This window comes from Myotis myotis, unplaced genomic scaffold (assembly GCF_014108235.1).
Source record: "Myotis myotis isolate mMyoMyo1 unplaced genomic scaffold, mMyoMyo1.p scaffold_m19_p_20, whole genome shotgun sequence".
NCBI classification, from domain to species: Eukaryota; Metazoa; Chordata; class Mammalia; order Chiroptera; family Vespertilionidae; genus Myotis; species Myotis myotis.
In genome coordinates, this window is record NW_023416325.1 from 1,440,560 (window position 1) to 1,461,387 (window position 20,828).

Below are 20,828 nucleotides of genomic sequence, written 5' to 3' on the forward strand. Positions count from 1 at the left end.
CCAATCCCTCCCCCGTCACTGACTGGGGGGCCTTCTGACCCCCAGAGGCTGTGAGCAGCAGGCTGCAGAGTAGCAACATCTTCACAGTCGCCAAGAGGAACGTGGAGGGTCAGGACATGCTCTACCAGTCCCTGAAGCTGACCAATGGCATCTGGGTGCTGGCGGAGCTGCGCATCCAGCCGGGCAACCCCAACTTCATGGTGAGGGCCCCCGCTCCTGCCCTGCCAGCCTGGGGCCTCTGTCCTGGGCAGCCTCTCTTGCCCACCCCCAGGCCCTGGGGCAGCTCTGATGGAGGACACTAGCCCAGCTAGGCTGGAGTCCCTTTGAGGACGGTGTGAATGGGCATCAGAATTCTGTCCCCAAAGGATCTTAGAAAGCTTTCAACTCAGTCCCATCAAGTTACCCAAATAAGACACCAAGCTGGGTCTCAGGACGGTGATTTGGACTAGACGATTCTGCACAGTTGGGCCCTGTGAGGCGGCACAGTGGCCTGCCTGAGGGCCCGCCTGCGAGGACGGTGATTCCGAGCAGCTTGTCCTTCCCAGCCTTTGAGTCAGACCCCGTTAGGACATGGCTTCTATGTAGTGCGTGGTTGTCCTGGACACCAGGCTGCTGGTCCAGGCCCCAGAGAGCACCGGGCTTTGCTTCTCCCCTGCACCCAAGTCTCTGGCAGGCATGGCCCTCCAGACACTGCTCCCCGGGCCCCGCTGGCGGCCTTGGCTCTGTGGTTGGGTGAAGGCTGCAGTGGTGGCTTCAGTGATGGTAATTTCCGTCTCCCTGTGTTTGGTTGCTGCATGTCCACCTTCCCTGCTGATGCCCGTGGTGCAGGACTTGGAGGTTAGCGGATTGCTTTTCTCTTCCTCTTTCCCCTCCGTCCTCCCCAGCCACACCGTGCACACCCCGCCTCCTGGCTTGGCTCCAATGCACCCCCGGCTCTCCTGGCCTCCGCACTCTGCTGGTCCCCATCCAGGCTGCAGGCAGGAGAGCTAGCTGCCCTCTGCTGACACCCCGCTGCTTCCCAACCAGGTGGCCCCCTCTGAGGAGCTGGTACCCCACTTCCCAGCACACAGTGTGCACAGAGCCCTTAGAGGGGACTGTGCCCTTGGGGCCACTGCTGCTGGCTTCTGGTGCCACCTGCCCTCCCCCTTCCTAATTGCACCCTTCAGAGCAGCAGTTCTGGCAGAAGGGGTGGTGGCACTTGTCGCTCCTCTACCTGTGCTCCAGCTCCTGTTGCAGTCAGAGCTGAGGCCAAGGCTCTGGCGTACCTGCTTTCTGTGCAAGAAATCAGGAAGAACCCCCAGCGCCCCCACCATCTCCCAGAGCAGAAGCCTGCTCCCTCTCTGCCTCCCCCAATACCTCCCCAGGGACCTCAGTCCCCATGGCTGTGGGAGCCAGGCAGCTCTGCAGGGTTGGGGCTGGGCCTCCCTCACAGCCTCCGGCTGCTGATTCACGCTGCTTGCCATAGGGCCCGTGGCTGACAGACAGCAGGTGTGTGGGCTGCAAGTATATTTGGTCCACACCCGGCTGGCTGCGGCGGCCGCCCCCTCTCCTTCACCACACAGCTGCCCAGCCACGCTGCTGCCAGCAAGCCACGTGTGCACACACACCTCCATCTGGCCCCCACCCTGTCTGTCCTCCCACGTGTTCCCTCCCAGCCTAGTAAATGACAGCCCCGAGAGGAGCCCAGAGTGATGCGGCCTTCTCTCCCCTGCAGCTGTCCCTGAAGTGTCGAGCACCCGAGGTGTCCCAGCACGTGTGCCAGGCCTACGAGACCATCCTCAAGAACTGAGGCCCCGACCAGGGCCCACCCCAGCCTTTTGCCAGCCCATGGAGGAGCCCCCTGTGGGGTGACAGTCCCTCCTCCCAGCAGAGGCCTGGCAAGGCTCCTGGCCACCCACAGGCTTCCTGGTCCTGACTGCAGGGCCCGCTTGGGGTCCTCAGGGCAGGGTGGCACCCCTCCTGGAGCGAAATCTCAGTTTCTCCCAGGCTTGGAGGACCCCTCTTCCATTGCTGCTGACATTTAGGGTCAGTGAGGAGGAGACCAAAGGAGACAGAGCCAGAGCGGTCACCGAGGCTGAACAGGGAGACCCAGAGTTCTCTTCCTTTCCTGATGCCTGAGGGCAAATGCGAAGTTCCCTCCTCAGGCTCCCAGCCCAGGAAGCGCCCTGCCCCTCAGTCTCTCCTGGGTTGGTGGTAGCAACCCTCCCCCACTGCCCACTCCAGTGGGACGGGACCTGCCAGGCTGTCCTGGTGTGCGTGGAGGGTCCCCTTGGTACCAGGAGGGCTGCTTTGTCAATCAGGGGTTCCCATGACCTGCACCTCCTCCCCACCCCAAACTCTCTCCCTGCGTCCATCCAGCCGAGGCCCAGCAGTCATGCCTGTTGGGCCACAGCCTCCCCAGAGCTGACCAGCATGGGGAGACCAGGCAGACGCTCCCAGAGCCCTGCCCAGGCCCCTGCTCCCTTGGCAGTTGCACACACCCCTCCCACCCCAACTCGCTCCCTCTCTGCCCTGAGGGCCGTCACTGCCTGTGGTGCATTCCTCAGTGTTGCCTGGGCTCCCAGAGCAGAGGGGGCTGAGGGATGGGGAACACAGGTAAGCGGGGCACCTCCTGTCCAGCGTTTCTCCTTCATGTCTGCTACCCTCCTCCTGGCCTCCCAAGTGTCAGTGTGTCTGACAGAGCATTAGGGTTTCCTGTTACTGCTGTTTAATAATAAAGAGTCTGCTTTTGGCAATCACGGACACTTCTTTCCCTTTCCCCCAAATGTCAGAATTGAAAGCTGGTTGAGGATGATTTTCTGAGCCCTGCAGTAACTTTATCTAATATATATAAATAGAGACGATATATTGTATGTTTACTCTTATTTTCAGAAAGAGAAAGTGAATAAAAATGATGACATCAAGCATGTCCCTGGCCAGTGTGTCAGGTCCTCCCTGAGGCCCTTCCGGTCGGGGTGTGGGTCCTCTGGGGTCCAGGGTTAAGTGCTGAGCTCTGTGCTCAGCTCCTCCCCTGGCACTCAGGACTGTGTTTCTCTGTGCCCAGCTCCTCCCTGGCACTCAGGACTGTCTCCCTCCACCCTGTCCTTAAACACTGACTTCTGGGTCCTGGTGGTCTCCCTGGCACCTCTCCCACCCTTGATTTCAACTCCACCCAAGCAGACACCGTCTGGCCTTTTGATGTTGGCCAAGAGGGCTGACATGGTTTGGTTTCCCTCAGCTCCCTGCCATCAGGGAGGCTCCTGGGAGTGGCTGCAGGAGACGGCTCTGGCGGGCAGGCTGCGCACCAGGCCTGTCTGGGCACGCTGTCTCCACCTAGCAGCTGCAGCTGGCTGAGTGTGGGAACTGAGCTGACAGCTGCTACCGGGGATGCTCCATTGGCCCTGGGCCTGGCATTGGCCTAGCTTTCAGGGGAGGGCAGCCAGACCCTGGGCAGGGCTTCGACGGCAGAGCTGCTCCGGGTTCTCAGGGCCTCGTGGCTGGTAGGCAGTCAGCCTGCTTCTGAGGGAGAAGCAGCTGGACCCTTGCCTTTCCAGCCCCAGCCACTTCCTGCACCCTGCCCACCTCTGACACATGGCTGCCTTCCCAGCTGCCTAGGGACCAGGCATTGGCAGGGACACCTGGCCTCCACTGCCCCACCTCCGACCCCTGGGTATTGTCATGCTGTCCTAGGGACCCAGAGCGTAGGCCCTGATTGCACAACCCTAGCTCCACCTCACCGGAAAGTCCCCAGGCTCAGAAGGCCCTGGATACAAGGGCTGGAGTCCCCTTGGGCTGTGGGCAAGGGCAGGGTTTTGAGCCCTGGAGGGGAGAGAGGCTGTTACCCGGCCTGCTGGTGGCCTGCTGCTCCTGCCGCACTGGGGGCCCGACGTCCACCCCAACACCCTGTGAGTGCACGGCTGGCTCAGCCATCAGGGACCTCAGAGCTTTCTGTTCGCACCGCTCCGACGCCAAAGAGTTGAATGTAGGGTAGCTGTCCTCAGTGGGGGACGATGGGAAGGAGGCCCAGGACTGAGCACCTGGGGTGAAGAGAGGCTGGCCTGGTTGGACAGAGGGCCTTGCACTGTCACCAGACATCTTGAATTTGCCTTCCTAACTCAAGCTGTGGCCGGGTCTCGGGCAATTGTGGGCAGGACCTTGCCGTGATTTTGCCCTCTCCCACGCACATGGTGCCTGGCAGGATGGGACCCAGCTATCTGAATATACTCAGAGAGAAACAGAGTTCCCCACATCACTGCATCAGGAAAACAGCAGGAGGCCCAGGCTCTAGGAAAAGTGCCTTAGGAATATCCAGCAGGTGCCTTCAGCTTCCGGTCCCTCCCTCCCCTTGGTGAGGACCCATCACGTGTCTCCTCCCCCACCCCTGGCACTCCCCACTCTCAGCCTGACGCCTCTCAGGGGCCTTGGCATCCTGGGCCTTCCCAGCCAGTTGAGGAATTCAACAGCCCGTCTGCCAGCCACTTACTAAGGCCTGTGGCATGACCTCATTTTACTTTATATATATTTTATTGATTTCAGAGAGGAAGGGAGAGAGAGAGAGAAACATTAATGATGAGAGAGAATCATTGATCAGCTGCCTCCTGCACGCCCCCCCTCCCCGCAACTGGGAACAGCCTGCAACCTGGAATTGAACTGCGACCTCCTGGTTCATAGGTTGATGCTCAGTCACTGAGCCATGCCAGCCGGGCTCATTTTACATTTTTTAATCTTCAACTAGTGGTTTTCTGTTTTTGTTGTTTTTAAATAATTATTTATTATTGAAATGTTTTTGTTATTGACGGAGTGATTCTGGACCATGGTAAGATCAGCCACGCAAAGGATTGAGGTCTCCCTCCCACCCTTCCCTCGTTCTTAGTTTCCTTCCCTAGAGGCAGCCTTCATTGCTAGATTTTGGGTTTCTTCCAGGAATATTCTGTGCACGTATGAAAGCAGATCCACGGGTTATTTATAAACAAGTGGGAGCACACTCCAGACACTACCTGCACTGCTTTTCTTACCTAATTGTCCAAATGGACCCACTTCAGTACTCCCTGTGTGGACGGCTGCCGTTAGCCAGTGCCAGCTGGCAGGCACTCAGGCTGTTTCCATCTGCTGCCCGTCCCAGCAACGGTGCATTGAACAGCCACAGACATCCTTGTTGGAGCTGCAGAATCTAGCCCCAGAGTGACTGGGCCAGAGCGTGTAAGCATTTTACATTCTCTATTTTAGTTCTTGTTTTGCAGAGGTAATTCACTCACATGGCTTAAAGGATAGAAGTGAAAAAAAATTTTCTCTTTTCTTCCCCAAAGAAATCAATGTTACCTTCCAAGGAGATCCAATGGTGTCTAACATGGTTTCCCCCCCTTTTTTGTACACAAGTGCTAGCATGGAATACACCCGTTCTGCACCTTATATTTTGGAGACTTCCATTATCAGTCCATCACAGAGAGTCCTAATGCCTTTTTATAACAGTGGATGGCTTTCCAGTGAGTGGAGGTACCACCAGGAACCAGGGCCCCTAGATGTCTGTTGAGTTGTGTCTGTAGTGTTGCTAGTACAAGCGATACTGCAAAGAATGTTCACTTTCATATGCAGTCAGTTCCTGCAATGGAAATCGCTGGGTCAAAGGTTTGTAATTTTAATGGCAGTTGCTAAACACTCTCCAGCTTACGTTCTCCCAGCCAGCAGCGGATGCCTGCCCGTGTTCTCACACACTCAGCGTATTGATATGTGCCAAACTGGTGGTGAAAACGTGTATCTGTGTTTTAAGCATGCCTCTGTTCGTCTTTTATTTTCTTATCATTGTTACTGATTTTAGAGAAAGAAGGGGGAGAAGGAGAGAAACACATGGATCTGTTGTTCTACTTATTGATGTATCCATCAGTTGATTCTTGTATGTGCCCTGAGTGGGAATCAAACCCACAACCGTGAGGTACTGGGAACACACTCTAACCAACTGAGCTGCGTGGCCAGGGCTCATTTGTATGTTTTTGAGCCATTTGTATATCCTTTCCTATGAGCTATCTTTATATTTCTTGCCCATTTCTCTTTTGTTAATCTTCACCCGAGGATTTTTTTCTCTATTGATTTTTAGAGAGTGGAAGGGTGAGGGAGAGACACACACAGAGAGAAACATCTATGTGAGAGAATCACATTGATGGGTTGCCTCCCGCATCACCCTGACCCGGGCTGCAGATCGAGCCTACAACTTAGGTATGTGTCCTTGACCGGAATCAAACCTGTGACCATATTTTTTTAAGAAATGTTTTTACTGCCCTAACTGGTTTGGCTCAGTGGATAGAGCGTCAGCCTGCAGACTCAAGGATCCCAGGTTCGATTCCAGTCAAGGGCATGTACCTTGGTTGTGGGCACATCCCCAATGGGGAGTGTGCAAGAGGCAGCTGATGGATGTTTCTAACTCTCTATCCTCTCCCTTCCTCTCTGTAAAAAAATCAATAAAATATATATTTTTAAAAAAAGATATGTTTTTACTGATTTTTTAAAAAATATGTTTTATTGATTTTTTACAGAGAGGAAGGGAGAGAGACAGAGAGTTAGAAACATCAATGAGAGAGAAACATTGATCAGCTGCCTCCTGCACATCCCCCACCGGGGACGTGCCCGCAACCCAGGTACATGCCCTTGACCGGAATCGAACCTGGGACCTTTCAGTCCGCAGGCCGATGCTCCATCCACTGAGCCAAACCAGTTTTGGCTGATTTTTTTTTTAAGAAACAAGGGAGAGGGAGAGAGGAAAACATCGATGAGAGAAAAACTTCGATTGGCTGCCTCCTGCACACCCCCTGTGTGGGATCAAGCCTGCAACCCCTGCATGTGCCGAGTGGGAATCGAACCAGCGACCTCTTGGTGCATGGGATGACAACCAACTGAGCCACACCTGCCAGGGTGTGCCCGTTTTTCTATGTGGTTACTGGTCCTTTTCTTCCTGCTTTGTCATTATTTCTCCCCATTTTGTTACTGCTTTTTCCTTTTCCTTGCTGAAAGTATTTCTTATGTAATCTTTTAATTTCTTCTTTCTATGCTTACCTGATCTTAGTTTTTGCATTTTGATCCGATTCCATCTGGGCTTTATGTTAGGGATCCAACTTCCTCTTTTCCCAGATGGTTACCCAGTTGTCTTCACACCATTTACTGAATAATTCATCTTATCCCACAGATCTGAAATGCCATTTTCTCATATACTACACTTCAGTATATATATACGCTTTTGTGGCTTCTGCTCTGTACCAGCAAATCTGTCTATTCATGGGCCACTGCATTTTTATATTTTATTTTTGGTTAATCCTCACCCAAGGATATTTTTCCCATTGATTTTTAGAGAGAGTGAAAGAGATGGAGGGAGGGAGGGAAAGAAAAACATTGATATGAGAGTGACACACATCAATTGGTATCTCCCACACACGCCTCGACCGGGGCCAGGATTGAACCTCCTACCCCAGGCACGTGCCTTTGACCGGGAATCGAACCTGGGACCCTTTGCCCTTAGTAACTTCAAGGAGTACTGGTCAGGTATTTTGTAGACTCTGTCCTTCCATTGGGTTTGTCTGATGTTTTTCTCAGGGGGAGACTGGTATTAGGAGTTTTTAAGGTCACAGCGGTGGCCTTCGCCTCCTAGCACCTCACAGGTCCAGCCATCGGCAGGGTTCCTCACTGTCCCCTTAGCCCGGGTCACTCGGCTGAGGCGGTGGGTGCGGCTTTCTGTGCTGTGAAGTGACTTTCTCCCCGTCTGTGCCCTGCTCTCTGGGAGCAAGTCCCCAAGTGCAGCCTACACTCGGGAAGCAGCGGGGGCAGGGAGTGCTGCAGAACCACTTGGAATTCTTTCGTAAGGAGATGTGTTTCTGCACCCATCCTTCTTTATTCAATCGATATCTGTTTGGAGGCATAAATATTTATTTTGTAATTCCTGTTCAATCCAAAACCACATTATTTTGTTGCTTGAATTGTTCCAGCTTTGGCCATTGGGCGCAAGCAGTGAGTGAAACCCCGGTCAGTGCAGGGACAGGAAAGTCTGCGTTTCCCCGGTGCCTGGGCATCTGGCAGGGATGGGGAGCCCCCTCTGCAGGAAGGAGGCAGGAGAGGAGAGGGCAGCTGGCACCCCCAGACTCCCCCAGCCTGCGGGGAAGGAGCTTCTCACCGGCTCCAGGGAGGAGGGAGGCAGGACCACAGGTGGAGACGCAGGCAGAACACGGCCTTGGCAGGGGCGGAGGCGGTGTCAACCGGTTTCTGATTCTTTCCACCGGGTTTGGGCCGGGATCGGGGCTCCGCTGCTGGCACCTGGCGTGTCCTGGGCTCAGCACCCTCCGTCCGCCCCTCCCGGCACGACGGCCATTTGACACTGGGTGGTGCTGACCAGCTCCTCCCGTGGCCAGAGGGTGGGAGGCCCCTCAGACCACTGCCCCCCAACTTCAGAGTCCGGGCTGCGGCTGCGGGCGCAGGGGCCGCTGACGTAATCGCTGGGTGAAGGGCCGGCCCTGCAGGTCTCCGGTGATGGATGCGGAGCCGGCAGACCGCGCGGTGCGCGACTCGCCCAAGGTCACACGGCGGGGCCGGACCGACCCCGGCGGCGTGAGCCCCGCGGCCGGCGGTCTGAGCGGCTCCGGGTGCGGAGCGGGGACGGAGCGGCGGGCGCGGCGGGAAGGGCTCCTGTTGTGGGGCCGGCGAGAGCGGCGCGGGGGCTGGTCCCTCCTCGGGCTTCCTGCGCCCGTCACCTTCCCGCGACCCTTCCCGGGAGAGGCGTCCGGGGGCGGCGGGAGGGGCAGGCGGTTACCTCATCGGCGAGGCGGCGACTCCGGTGCCGGAGCGGGAGCAGGACGCAGGGAGCGAGGCGCCCGGAGGCAGCACGGCCCGCGCCCCGCTCCGCGGCGGGACCCTCGCGGCGAGGAAGCCGGCCCCGCGCCCCGCGCCCCGCGCCCCGGCGGCGCTCCCGTCGCGCTGCGGGCGGAGGCGGGGTCTGCGCGCGGCGCGTGGGTCCGGGCTCCCCGAGCTTCGGCGCCCGTCCGCCGGCTGGGCTGTCGGTCCGCCTCCCGCCGCCCGCTGCGTCCTCCCGCCCGGCCGCCCCGGCCCCGGTGCTCCGGGGGCGACGAGGAGCGCGGAGGGGCCCGGGCGCACCGGGCAGGGCGCGCGGGGCGCACACAGCGGCGCCGGCCCATGAGGCTCCCCGCGCGGGGCGCGGCAGCGCGCGCCGGCCATGGGGGGCAGCCTGCGGGTGGCCGTGCTGGGCGCCCCGGGCGTGGGCAAGACGGCCATCATCCGCCAGTTCCTGTTCGGGGACTACCCCGAGCGCCACCAGCCCACGGACGGGCCCTGCCTCTACCGGCCGGCGGTGCTGCTCGACGGCGCCGTCTACGACCTGAGCATCCGCGACGGGGACGGCGCTGGACCCGGTCAGAGACCCGGAGGCCTCGAGGTAGCGGCCGAGGGCGTGACAGTGTGTGTGTGTGGGGGGGGGGGAGGGGTCGGTGCACACGAGGGTGCACACGGTGCCCGTGGGTTGAAGGATGAACGTGTGCCCCGTGTTGTGTGTCCCACCTTCTCGCTGGCCTGAGGCGCACAAGCCCGGACCCAGGGCCGAGACCGGGCGACGTGCAAAGTGCCTCCGTCTGTGCCGCCGCCACCAGGGGGTCTGGCTCAGTGCGGGTGGAGCATCCTGTGTTCAGGGCCCTGAACGGAGCCGCAGAGGGACAGTTGGGGCCAGACGCAGGGGTGCCCTTTCGGGGAGGGGGTGCCATTCTCTGCTCCCTCCTGTCTGTGACCTGAGCAAAGACTCGTGTAGTCATTTGTGGAAAGTCCAGAACAGACTCTGAGTCCTCGGAGAGGAGAAGGGGCAGGAGCAGGCCGGGTTTCCTGGCGGGAGGGCGGCACCTGGGCTGAACCCACCGGACGGGGAAGTGGCAACAGCATTCCAGGTGCAAATGAGCGTGTGTTAGTCCTCGAGGCCTAACCGTTTGCAGCTGCCCACGCCAGGCCACGGGCTTTGCAGTTCGCTTCAGGGGCGGGAAAACGGCTGCCCCGGAGCCTCATTGGGCCAAGCCGAGGGGAGGCGCCTGACCGAGTTACAGGCTGGAAGGACGTGGAAGAGACTAGAGGGCAGGGGGAGAGGAGACCGGGGGTGAGGGAGGGCTGGTGGCCGACCAGCTTCAAGCAGCTTTGGCCACAGGGACAGTCAGGCCCAGGGCTCACAGAGGAGGATGAGCGTGACCTGTGGGTTTAGTGTCCAGACCCCCCCGCAGAAGGTCAGGGCACAGGACAGGGGGAAACGGCCCGGCCCACCCCGGCCTCCCGCCCCCAGGAGTGGCCGGGCCCGAAGGACTGGAGCTTGCAGGACACGGACGCCTTCGTGCTGGTCTACGACATCTGCAGCCCCGACAGCTTCGACTACGTGAAGGCCCTGCGGCAGCGAATTGCGGAGACCAGGTGAGGGCACGGCCGGTGGGGAGGGGAAGGAGGCGCGCTTTTGCCCGTCGGGCCTGGCCTTGCCCCCGGGGAGCGGTTCGGCCCTTTCGCTGTCCTGGGCCTGGTCTCGGGCCTGCTGGGCCGGGCCTGCGCCCTTGCATGGGAAGGTCTTTGGCGCACACGGGTCTGGTGTTCGCTTGGGGGCTTCTGGCCGCAGGAGAGGGTGCTCCTGAGTGTACGTCCCCCCCGGGGGAATTCTCTGGCGTGGGGTCCCCGGCACCGCCGCCCTCATGGCTCTCTGGCCCCCCAGGCCGGCAGGCGCCCCCGAGGCGCCCATCCTCGTGGTCGGCAACAAGCGGGACCGGCAGCGGCTGCGCTTTGGGCCTAGGCGCGCCCTGGCCGCCCTGGTGCGCAGGGGCTGGCGCTGCGGCTACCTCGAGTGCTCGGCCAAGTACAACTGGCACGTGCTGCGCCTCTTCCGCGAGCTGCTCCGCTGCACCCTGGTGCGCGCGCGGCCCGCTCACCCCGCCCTGCGCCTGCAGGGGGCGCTGCACCCCGCACACTGCAGCCTCATGTGACCAAAGCGGACCGCGAAGCTGCTGGGGGAGCCGGACCTTTGACGGGACCAACCAGGGGCCTGGATTGGAGGAGCTGGCCCAGCTTCCTCCGGATTGGACAGGACAGTCTCCTCCTGATTGGATGAGGAGAGCTCCCACCCAGTTTCCTTTCTTTGAATTTCAATTGGACCCAGACAGGCCCCAAGCCTCATCAGACAAGATCAGTACCTTCTGGGTATCATTGAGTCGTTCACGAGCCGGAGGAACTTGACTGTGAATCTGGTTGGAAGCTCGCGGGCCGCTCCGGGAGCCTCGTTGGGCCGAGTCTTAAGCCACACCTTCCGGGAGATAATAAAGAGGGAAGCGTTGCAAGTGCACCTGGCGTTTCTGGGATGGGCAGGGTCGTTTTACGTCTAGAAAACGGAGTTGCCAGGCTTGGCCCCGGGAGTTAACTCCAGAATCCCTGCATGTAATGAGGGTGTGATGGTCCCAAGGATGAAACAGACAAGAATCAGACACCAGTGGCCGGAACAAAACTTTACTGTCAGGCTCGGCAGGGCCACAGGACCTCAGGAGGGTCCTCGGGCTCCTCTAAGGCATTCAATAACATTAGTAATTAAATAGCGATGCTCATCCCCCGATCGGAATGTACAGCAGAGGTCCCATTGTGCCATGTAAGGGGTCTGGTCCCATGAGGTCTGGTACCCGAGGGCTGCGGGGGTGGGTGCTCCCTGATGCAGAGGGGTTAAGGCCACAAAGGAAGAGGAAGAGGAGGAAGGGGCCTGGAGGCAGCTGGGCTGGTCCGTCACATCCAGGAATCCGGCTCCACCCGTGGGCTGACCGAGCGCAGGGCACGCCAGGCCCCGGGCACCGTGGGTTCGGATGGGCGGCGGGGGCCCCGAGGCGTGGGAATTCGTGAGGGTTTCCCGTCTGGCTGTGTGTCCATCCGGCCCCGTGCCCAGGTCCTCGGGGGCTCAGGGCCAGCCAAGTGACTCGCAGATGCATCTGGCTGCCCCCCCACACCAGGGCAGGGGCTGCCTTCATCGGAAGAGCTGGACAGGGCTGGCCCCCGGCACCCGGGCAGCCCGTTGGCCACCCGGCCAGAGTCCCCTGGTTGGCCACACTTGCCACCCAGGACGCAGAGGGACGAAGAGGAGGAGCTGGAGGAACAGTAGGCCGAGTCAGGGCCGGGAGCGTCCGGGGCCCGGGCCGGGTCGGGGGCGGGTCCAGTGGGGGTGCCCCCAGCAATAGCCTCAAGGGCTCGGGCGTTGGCCAGGAACTCCTCCTCCAGGCGCCGGAACAGCTGCTCTTCATGCTGCGGTTCAAGCTGCAACGGGGTGCGGAAGACGCTGGCCGGCGTGGCGCCCAGCTCTGGACTCGGGCTGGAGACCCGGGGCGGCCGGGGGGCCGCAGGGCTGCGGGCACGGGGAGTGTGGGGGCTGCTCCTGCCCGAGCCCCCACCGGCCCGACCCCGTGGCACCCAAGAGTGCTGCCCGTCTCGGTCCCGACGCACAAGCAGCACAGCCTGCTCCTCGCGGCTCTGGCTCCGGGCCCGCCGGGCAGGGCTGGGGGTGGACAGCTGGGCCCGCCGGCCTCGTGGGGCCTCCTGGAGCCGGCCCCGATCTAGCTGGTCTCGGGACTGGCTGCGAGGGGCGGGGGGTCGTCTCGGGGCGGCTGGGGTACCCGTGGTCAGCCGCCGGCTGGGCCGCTCCCTCCGGGGGCCAGCACCCGAGTCATCACTTCGGGCACCAAGGGGGCCGCTCTGGGCGGAGGAGGCTGAAGAGTCGCTGTCCCCAGAGTAGCGTCGGGAGCGGGGATGGGGGGGCAGCTGATCCCGGGCCCTGGGGCGGGGGAACAAGAGAGACGGGGTGTCATGGAAAGAGGACTGGCGAGCAGGAAGGGTAGGGAGAGGAGGAAGCACGTCTGTGGTTGGTAGGAGGCGGGGAAGACACCTGTGGTGCCGTGGGGTTTGGTGGGGGTTTGTGTCTGTCCTGGGGACTTCCAGGGAGAAGTGAGGCTCTGTAGCCGCTTCCTGCAGACAGGGCTCCCCTGCTCCTCCCCCTCCCCCTCCCCCCAACTCCTAGGCAGCGGAAGAAGCAAGGCCTCCCGGGCCCTAAGCTCCAGCCCTCCTGTTTCCTGGGCCAGGCCGGAGGGAAGCAGGGTTGGCTGAACTGGCTGCCACCCAGCCCCAGGGCCCGCCCCAGCTGTGTTGTTAGTTTGGTTGGGTTGCCATGGAGACGGGAAGCTAGGCCTGCCCCCACCCACGGGAACTATTCCCAGGGTGTGAGTCACTGGGAGCACAGGCTCCTGCATCATCCCGGCCAGGGCTGACGCTCCCACCCCCATCCCCACCTTCTAGACCTCTCACCTCCATGTCCTCCTGCCTCTCACCTGAGTGGGGTCTCGGGCCCCTCCTTGGCGCTTCGTAAGCCCATGGGCATCACCTCTGGCCGGGAGCCTCGCCGCTCACCCCCTGGGGCTGGGCTGCCTGCTCGGGGGCTGGGAGTGGGTGACACCCTCTGCGGGGAGAATGTTTGGGTCCTCGGCGGGGGCGGGCGGTGCACTGCAGGGGGCAGACAGGTGGCATGTGAGGGGTGGAGCCACAGAGACGACCCCCTGCCCGCCTGCCCTGGCCGAGGGCACCAACCGGTGGAGGAACAGCGGCAAGGGTCGTGCTTGTCCAGGTAGTGCTCCAGCGTGTCCCAGCCGCCACCCACGCGCACCATCACGTGGCTCCTCAGCACCTGTGGGAGCCGCCAAGGGCCGGTCACAGCCTGTCCCGGGGCCTCGGCGCCCAGCCCTGGGGCGGCTGCTGCAGGCAGCCCCTCACTCTCACCCGCACGAAGATGAGCAGGCTGGAGTCTCCGACGCGGTACTTGCCCTCGGAGACCTTGATCATGGGGAACTGGTCCGGGCAGGTGCAGTGGCCCAGGATCTCCCTCACCTGAGGCCGGAGAGGCGAGGCTGGGGGTCAGGGGGGAAGCCCCTCCTCCCAGAGCCTGATGTCAGTCACTCCAGGCTCAGGAGGAAGGAGGTCCTTCCGGGGAAGTGGAGCTTGGACTCTGTGGCCCCAGACGTCGTGTAGCCTCTGCACTTGACCTTTCACCAGCTCTCCTTCCCCTTTGGCTGTCAGATGGCGGGGCTGGGGTCAGGCCAGGACTTGGGACCCCAGCGAGGCACATCCCCAAAGCCCGTCAGCGTGGGGGCAGCCCTGGAGCCATCCTCATGCCCCCTTCACCCACTTCACAGACATGAAGACTGAGGCCCAGAGGGAGGCCAGGTCCCGGGGGGAGGCAGGTTACAGGACTCAGCACTGAGGCAGGGATTCCACAGACACCAACATGCACGCACAGGCCACCCGCACGGAGAGCAGACATCTACGCACATGTCCCTCCAGGCCCTGAGCTGCCCGGCTGGCTGTGTGGGCGGCCCCGCCTGCCTCCCTGCCCACAGCAGAGTGGGAGGAAATGAGCAGGTGGAGCCTCGGGTGACCCTGGCCCAGGACAAGGGTGGGGTGGCAGCCTCTGCCCACGCCATCCGGCTGTTACCCTCCAGAACTGGCACATCGCAGCCCCAAGCCCTTGATAAGGAGGAAACTCTTGGCCTGGCTGCGGGGGTGTCAGGGACACCTAGGTCCTGGGGGGAGCGGGAGCTGGGGGCACGGTCTGGCCGCTCCTGTGCTCAAGTAGAACTAACTCTGCAGCTCCCAGCAGCAGCTCTGGGCTTGGCTTCCCAGATAAATGACGTGGGAAGGGCCAGGGGAGTGGGAGGGGCCAGGGGAGCCCCTGGGAGCTTCTGAGGCACCACTGAGCACCTGCTGTGTGCCGGGCACCTTGTCCAGGGCCAAGTGTCCCCCCCAGGCACCCGCTTCACATTGAGCAACATGGATGCAGTTGCCTAGCACTTGTGAGGGCACACGGGAGGGGCTCAGATCCTGTGGCCCCTGGATGAAGGCACACCCCGCCCTGGTCTGGGGCCTGGTTAGCAGGTGAAGGAAGGCGGGCACCCGTGCAATCGGGCTCCGATTGTATCCCAAGTCCCAGGTCGGCTGGGGCTCGTGACCTCCCCAAGCCCTCTCTCTCTGTCGGCCTGCTCATCTCCTGGGTGCGAGGTAGACAGTCAGTGCTCAATACATGCACCCTTCCCCCGGGACGGGCGTGTAGCAGAGGTTCGGGACCAGTTGTGGGCACCGGCTCTGCCGTCCGGTCCTGGCACAGCGCAGGGTGAGAGTCTAGCAGGACGGGACTCACCAGCTCGTCCAGGTTGCGCAGGTCCATGGGCGTCATGCGGGGCCCTCGGGTGGGAGCCCCTGGTGCAGCCGCGGTGTCGGGGGTGCCCTCCTCATCCTCAGCGGCCGGGGCGTGGGGGGCCGAGGGAGCGGCACGCAGCTCCTGCTCGATCTCCTGCTCGAACTGCACGAGGCGCGGGGCCAGCAGGCCGAGGCGGGCCCCCCGCCGCGCCACCTCCAGCAGGCAGAGCACCACGCTCTTCTCGTTCTTGCGCAGCACCAGGTCCTCCGTCTCGAACATGAGCACCTCGGGCACCCCCAGCTCCGCCCGGCACCAGCCGATGAAGGTGGCCACGTTGTCTCGGGCCACGAAGGAGCCGGGCGCCACGCTGTGGGCCTGGAAGGCCACCCCCCGGGCAGGGCGGGCGGCAGCCAGCGCGCGGGCGGCCTCGGTGACGGCGTTGGCGTGCTGGCACAGAGTGGTGCCGGTGGCCAGTCCCATCAGGAAGCCGTCACCCCCGCCGGGCAGACCCAGGCCGTACAAGGCATTGAGCCACTCGGCCAAGTCCTCCTTCATGGCCTCCACGTAGGCCTCGCTCGAGCGGAACGGCCTCACACTCTTGGCGGCCGAGCCTGCGATGCTCGCCACCGGGTCTGCCATGCCCGGGCCAGCGGAGTCACTGTGGGCAGGGACACAGACGGGGCTGCGGTGAGGGCGCGGCAAGTACTCAGCGGATCCTCAGCCACCGGCCACCTGTATCCACCTGCCGTCTCAGGCCCAGTGCCTGCGTTTGAACCCTTAGCCGGGAGCAGTTTCTCTGGACCTCAGTTTCCTCATCAGTGAAATGGGCACAGTAACCCCACCTTCCTCCTCGGACCTGATGGGGCAATTTTTACAAATGATTTCGGGTCCATAGTGTTTGCTGTTTGGCTTTCGGGGCGTGGGGAGTGGATGGGGGGACCTGGTTGAGTCCTCCCACCCAGGCAGGGGGCACCCATCCGTACCCCCATGTGATGGGTTAGAGCTGAGCTGGAGAGATGAAGCCCACCGGCCGCAGCGCCCAGCGGGCAGGAGAGGAGCCCAGGTCCTGACTCGGCCGGCTGGCTCCACTTCTCGGGAGCTGCCCACCGGACACCCCCTCCTCTGGGAAGGTCGGGTCCTCCCTCAGCCCCTTCCCTAAGGACCGTGTCATCTTAACAAGGAGCCTCACTGTCACTGACGTGGGCCAGGGCTGAGATAGCATCTCCGTTTTACAGATGAGGAAAGTGAGGCGCAGAGAGGGCGGGAAGGCCCCCAAGGTTGCAGACCGTGAGCGGGACGGAGACCCAGCGGGGCCCAGGCGCGGGGCCCTGAGTTGCTGGTCCCAAGCCTGACCGGGCAGCCAGGCCCCGCCTCCCGGGAGCCTCCCCAGCGCCCAGGCCGGTGCCTCCGGTGCCTCCGGCCGGGGCTCCGAATGGCCTCCGGCCGCCCGATCTGTCCTTCCCGGCTCCGGCCCAGAGAGGGTGCGGGGCTGCCCAAGGTCACACAGCCCCGGGGAGCCAGGCTGCCGCCGCCCGGTCCCCACCAGCGCGCGCCCGCAGGACAGGGGTGGCCGGGGGTCCCCGCGCTCACCTGGCTCATCCCGCGGCCTCGGGGAGCATCGCCCCGGCGGGGCCGGAGCCGGGCCGGGCCACCGCAGAGAGGCGCCGCCCGAGCCCCGCGATCGGTCCGGTCCGGTCCCGCCGCCGCCGCGGAGCCTCTCGCCCCGCCTCCCTGGAATTCGGATCCGGCCGGAGGGGGCGGGTGGGGCCGCGCTCTTAAAGGGGCCGCGCAGTTCCCGTCCCGGCGGGCGGGGCGGGCTGGAGGAGGAGCTGGAGTCTCCTGACCTGGGGCCCGGCCATCCTCCACCCCGGAGGCCCGTCCTCAGCCAGGCCAGTCCCACAGCCCTGCCCACCCGCCTGGTCTCCGGGGGAGGGTTCGGCACCCCCTCTTTAGGGGTCCCCCCGGAGAAGGCCGCAGGGCCTGTCCCTGAGATGCACTCCGGAAGCGATAGAGCCGGGCACTGCCAAGTCACCTCCGGCTGGAATGGGCCTCCCTGGGCCAGATAAGCAGCCACCCACTCGGGTTCGAGCTCTCCGTTGGCAGAGCCAGCCTCGGGGAGTGGGAGGGTGGCCCCCGCGGTGCCCAGGCAGCGTCCTGAGCCACACTGAATGTTCGTTTTTAAGCCCGAGTTTCGGGGAACCCATTTCTTGGATTGGGACACTGAGGCGCAGCGGGTCGGGGGCTGAGGCCGGCGGATCTGACCCTGTGACTCCTGCCCCGTCCCAGGCCCCGGAGCACTTCTGGTCGCCTGGGTCAGGAGGTTCCGAGGGGAGAGGAGGGTCTGGGCAGCCTGGCAGCCCAGCTGGGAGCGTTAACCAGCCCCTCCTCTCCCCCCGACTCCCCCCACCCTCTGTCTCTTTTCAAACTGCAGAGGAGGGGCCTGGCTGGGATCCTGGGAAGTCCTGCCTCCTGCTGCCGCCGGCTGGGCGGGGACAACAGGCCTGGCTGGGAGCAGCCTTGCTGGCCAGACTAGGTCAGCTTGGAGGGGGAGTGGGGGGAGCACTGTCAACAATAGCCAGACTAAAGCGCCTACTGTGTGCCAGACCAGCTCTGTGCCCTTGACCTGAAGTCACCTCTATGAGGGACACTTTTATGCCCAAACTAGAGCTCAGTCAGGAGAACAGATGGAGCTGGGGGTTTGAACAGGACTATTAGGGGAATACCCTCATTCTAGGATCAGGGGCATTTTTCTGAGTGCCTACTGTGTGCCAGACTTCCTGGTGCCAGGCTGCTCACATGCATCATCTCACCAAGTCCTCATGACCTTGCAAAAAGTGGGCTCTCACCCCCATGCGGGTCTACCCTTTCCTCCAGTGCCCTCCCCCCACCACAGAGTGAGAAATAGTAATGGCGGACGCTCATGTGTCACCTACTGTGTGCTGAGTCTCTTAGCACTGGAGCAAAAAGCAGGCAACGAAACAGAGCTAGTTCTGGGGCTTGGAGGGAGCAGCTGGGGAGGAGAGACGGGGAGCCAGGTGAAGGGGAGGAGTCCAGAGTGCATGGGGGATGGGATGGGTCTGCAATTTTAAATCAGTGATCAGCAGAGGTGAGGACGGGAGCTTTGTGATATCTGGACGGAGGCCCCGAGGTGGGCATGTGGCTGCTGGGTTCCAGGAAAAGGGGAAAGAGGCCTGTGAGGCTGGAGTGAAGGAAGATGGAGGCATGACGATAGAGAAATTGGAAGCAGATCAAGTCGACTGTGGGCCACGCCTCTTTTGAGGGGTTTAGAGCAGAGGGATGGGACCTGACTGGTCTTAACAAGTTCCCTGTGGCTGCAGGAGCCCCAGGGCCGGGCTGGGTTCTGGCTGTGTTTTGCGGGGAGAGCTGACAGAATGTGGAGTAAGAATGCGAGGACAGGGTTGGGGCTGCTGGTACCTGGGGGAGAGAGGCTGCTGGAGGCGGGCCGGGAACACGGGTGTCGGGAGAGATCAGGGTGTGGACACTAAGTAATTTAATCCTCAACATAATCCTAGGAGATCTGTTTGTATGTGTTCTCGTTTTATAATTTAAGGAAACAGGCCCAGAGGGGGCAAGGGATGTGCGGGCAGCTGCTGTGCAGGTATGACTCCTTGCTGCCCTGCAGGGCCCGGGACGGAGGAGAGGTCACATGACCCCCGCCCCAACCTAGAGCAGCCCCTGGTTCACACCTCCTTCCCTGAGGAGGGGGCAGAGCGGTCTCCCTGCCTCCAGAGGACAGACCTCAACATTCCGGCGCCAGAACATGTGGCAGGGGTGGTGCTGACTGGTGTGGCCAGACCTGGGGCCTGGGCCATGGAGGTTCTTGACTTTGACCCCTTCTGTTGTGTGGCAACCTCGTCTGTCCCTTGCAGGACCAAGGAAAGTCACAGAAACTGCTGGGGGGACGAGGTGTCGGCTCAGGTTGTCCTGAGCCCGGCCCCACTGACCTCACAGGCCACCTCGGGGTGCAGGGTGCTGTGGCTCCAGTGCAGGCTCCATCTGGTGCTTGGCCAGTGGGCACGTGGCCAAAACGTTTGCCCCCTGTGCTGGGTGCCAGGGAGCAGCCTGCTCAGCCTGGTTGCAGCTGGAGGTCAGGTGATGGCCATGCAGTGTTCAAGCAAGGTCCTCGCGGGTGCCGGGCGGCGGGGGTGCCGGTTGGGTCCCCTCGAAGCTCTGCAGGCTAGACCGAGTTTGTGACACAACCCAGGCTGCTCTGCCCAGATGTGGGTCCACCCGTGACGACTCTCCTGCCCTGGCTGTGGGACCCCGCTTCCCTGAGCTGCCTCCTGCTCTCCGTGAGCAGCAAAACCAGGAAACCCCGGAGCCCCTGCTCGCCAGCCCCTCCACCCGCCGTTACGGGAAAGGGGACCTGCGTACGAGAAGGGGGGCTGCCCAGCGCCGGCCAGGAGGGTGTGGGTGCCTTACTTCGTGCAGGAAAGATTTCACAACATGAGTCCAGATGGCGTTTAGAGGACGTTTATTAAAGCTGGGGACCCTGAAACAAGAAGAGCCCGGCTGGGCTGCTTCAGCTCACTACGAAGTCAGAGAAAAGAGGGAGGGGACAGGGTCGGGGGTTTGTCTGGGACGAACTGCTGCTGCCCTGGTTGCCAGCCTCGTGGAGTCCCTTGGAGTTTCGGAGATGCTGTGGCTCCAATGCAGGCAGGAAGGGGGGGGGGGGGGAGCTTGGGCAGGCTCCTGGGAAGGGGAGATGCACTGGGTCCTTTGTCTTGAGCTGTTTAAAAGGCTGGATGGCTAGGGGAGATCTTAGGGGGAAGATCAATAGAATATTCATCAGCTTGATGCTGATGCACCAAAATGAGATTTATTCTCGTAACTTCATCTGTCCTTGGCACCAATTGGATTTCTGCTGTCTCCCTGAGCGGGGTGAGTTAAGCTATTTACCCTCTGGTTGGGGAGGAGAAGTACAAACCATTTAGTATATATCTTTTAAGATATTTAAATATTTATTGTTGAAAGTATTACATATGTCCCCCTCCTCCCTCCATTGTCCCCTTGTAGCCCGCCCCCACTTCAGGCCTTCACCACCCTATTGTTCGTGTCCATGGGTTATGCTTATATATATGCATACAAGTTCTTTGGTTGATCTCTTCCCACCCACCCATCCACCCACCCACCCTCCGCCTTCCCTCTGAGGTTCCGCAGTCTGTTCTATGTTTCTGTCTCTGGATCTATTTTGCTCATCAGTTTATGTTGTTCATTAGATTCCATGTATGAGTGAGATCATGTGATACTTGTCTTTCTCTGACTGGCTTATTTCACTTAATATAATGCTCTCCAGGTCCCTCCATGTTGTCTCCTAGGGTAAGAGATCCTTCTTTTTACTGCTGCATAGTACTCCATGGTGTAAATGTACCACAGCTTTTTTATCTATTCATCTGCTGATGGGCACTTGGGCTATTTCCAGAGCTTAGCTATGGTAAATTATGTTACTATGGACATGGGAGTGCGTAAGTTCTTTCTGATTGGTGTTTCGGGTTTCTTAGGATATATTCCTAGAAGTGGGGTCACTGGGTCAAATGGCAGTTCCATGTTGAATCTTTTGAGGAAACTCCATACTGTTCTCCACAGTGGCTGCACCAGTCTGCTTTCCCAC

General features: G+C 61.3%; 3 protein-coding genes across 10 annotated transcripts in view; 2 read left to right on the top strand and 1 right to left on the bottom strand.

Annotated features, from left to right (window-relative positions):
- AP1B1 (adaptor related protein complex 1 subunit beta 1) overlaps positions 1-2,908 on the top strand; it is a 42,694-nt gene extending 39,786 nt beyond the window's left edge. For 5 of the 7 annotated variants that reach the window (XM_036353745.1, XM_036353749.1, XM_036353747.1 and 2 more), the window contains 3 exons: positions 46-200; positions 829-837; positions 1,715-2,908. In XM_036353745.1, the coding sequence (XP_036209638.1) occupies positions 46-200; positions 829-837; positions 1,715-1,789 (239 nt within the window). In that variant the 3' untranslated portion in view covers positions 1,790-2,908. The remainder of the gene's footprint in view (positions 1-45; positions 201-828; positions 838-1,714) is intronic. The other 2 variants (XM_036353748.1, XM_036353750.1) reach the window with 1 other exon arrangement.
- A 5,517-nt stretch (positions 2,909-8,425) lies between these two features.
- Positions 8,426-11,318, top strand: RASL10A (RAS like family 10 member A). Its single transcript, XM_036354183.1, has 3 exons — positions 8,426-9,403; positions 10,286-10,410; positions 10,700-11,318. The coding sequence occupies exons 1-3, from the start codon at positions 9,185-9,187 to the stop codon at positions 10,965-10,967; spliced, it is 612 nt and encodes a 203-aa protein (XP_036210076.1). The 5' UTR covers positions 8,426-9,184; the 3' UTR covers positions 10,968-11,318.
- A 150-nt stretch (positions 11,319-11,468) lies between these two features.
- GAS2L1 (growth arrest specific 2 like 1) lies at positions 11,469-16,953 on the bottom strand. 2 transcript variants are annotated; one of them, XM_036354175.1, is made up of 6 exons: positions 16,787-16,953; positions 15,197-15,854; positions 13,783-13,890; positions 13,594-13,690; positions 13,338-13,509; positions 11,469-12,787 (listed from the first exon to the last, which is right to left on the bottom strand). In XM_036354175.1, exons 2-6 carry the CDS (start codon positions 15,833-15,835, stop codon positions 11,752-11,754), a joined length of 2,052 nt encoding a protein of 683 aa, XP_036210068.1. In that variant the 5' UTR covers positions 15,836-15,854; positions 16,787-16,953; the 3' UTR covers positions 11,469-11,751. The 2 variants fall into 2 exon arrangements, with proteins under 2 accessions (XP_036210068.1, XP_036210069.1); XM_036354176.1 differs by having other exon boundaries at positions 15,197-16,052.
- Between the last annotated feature and the right edge of the window lie 3,875 nt (positions 16,954-20,828).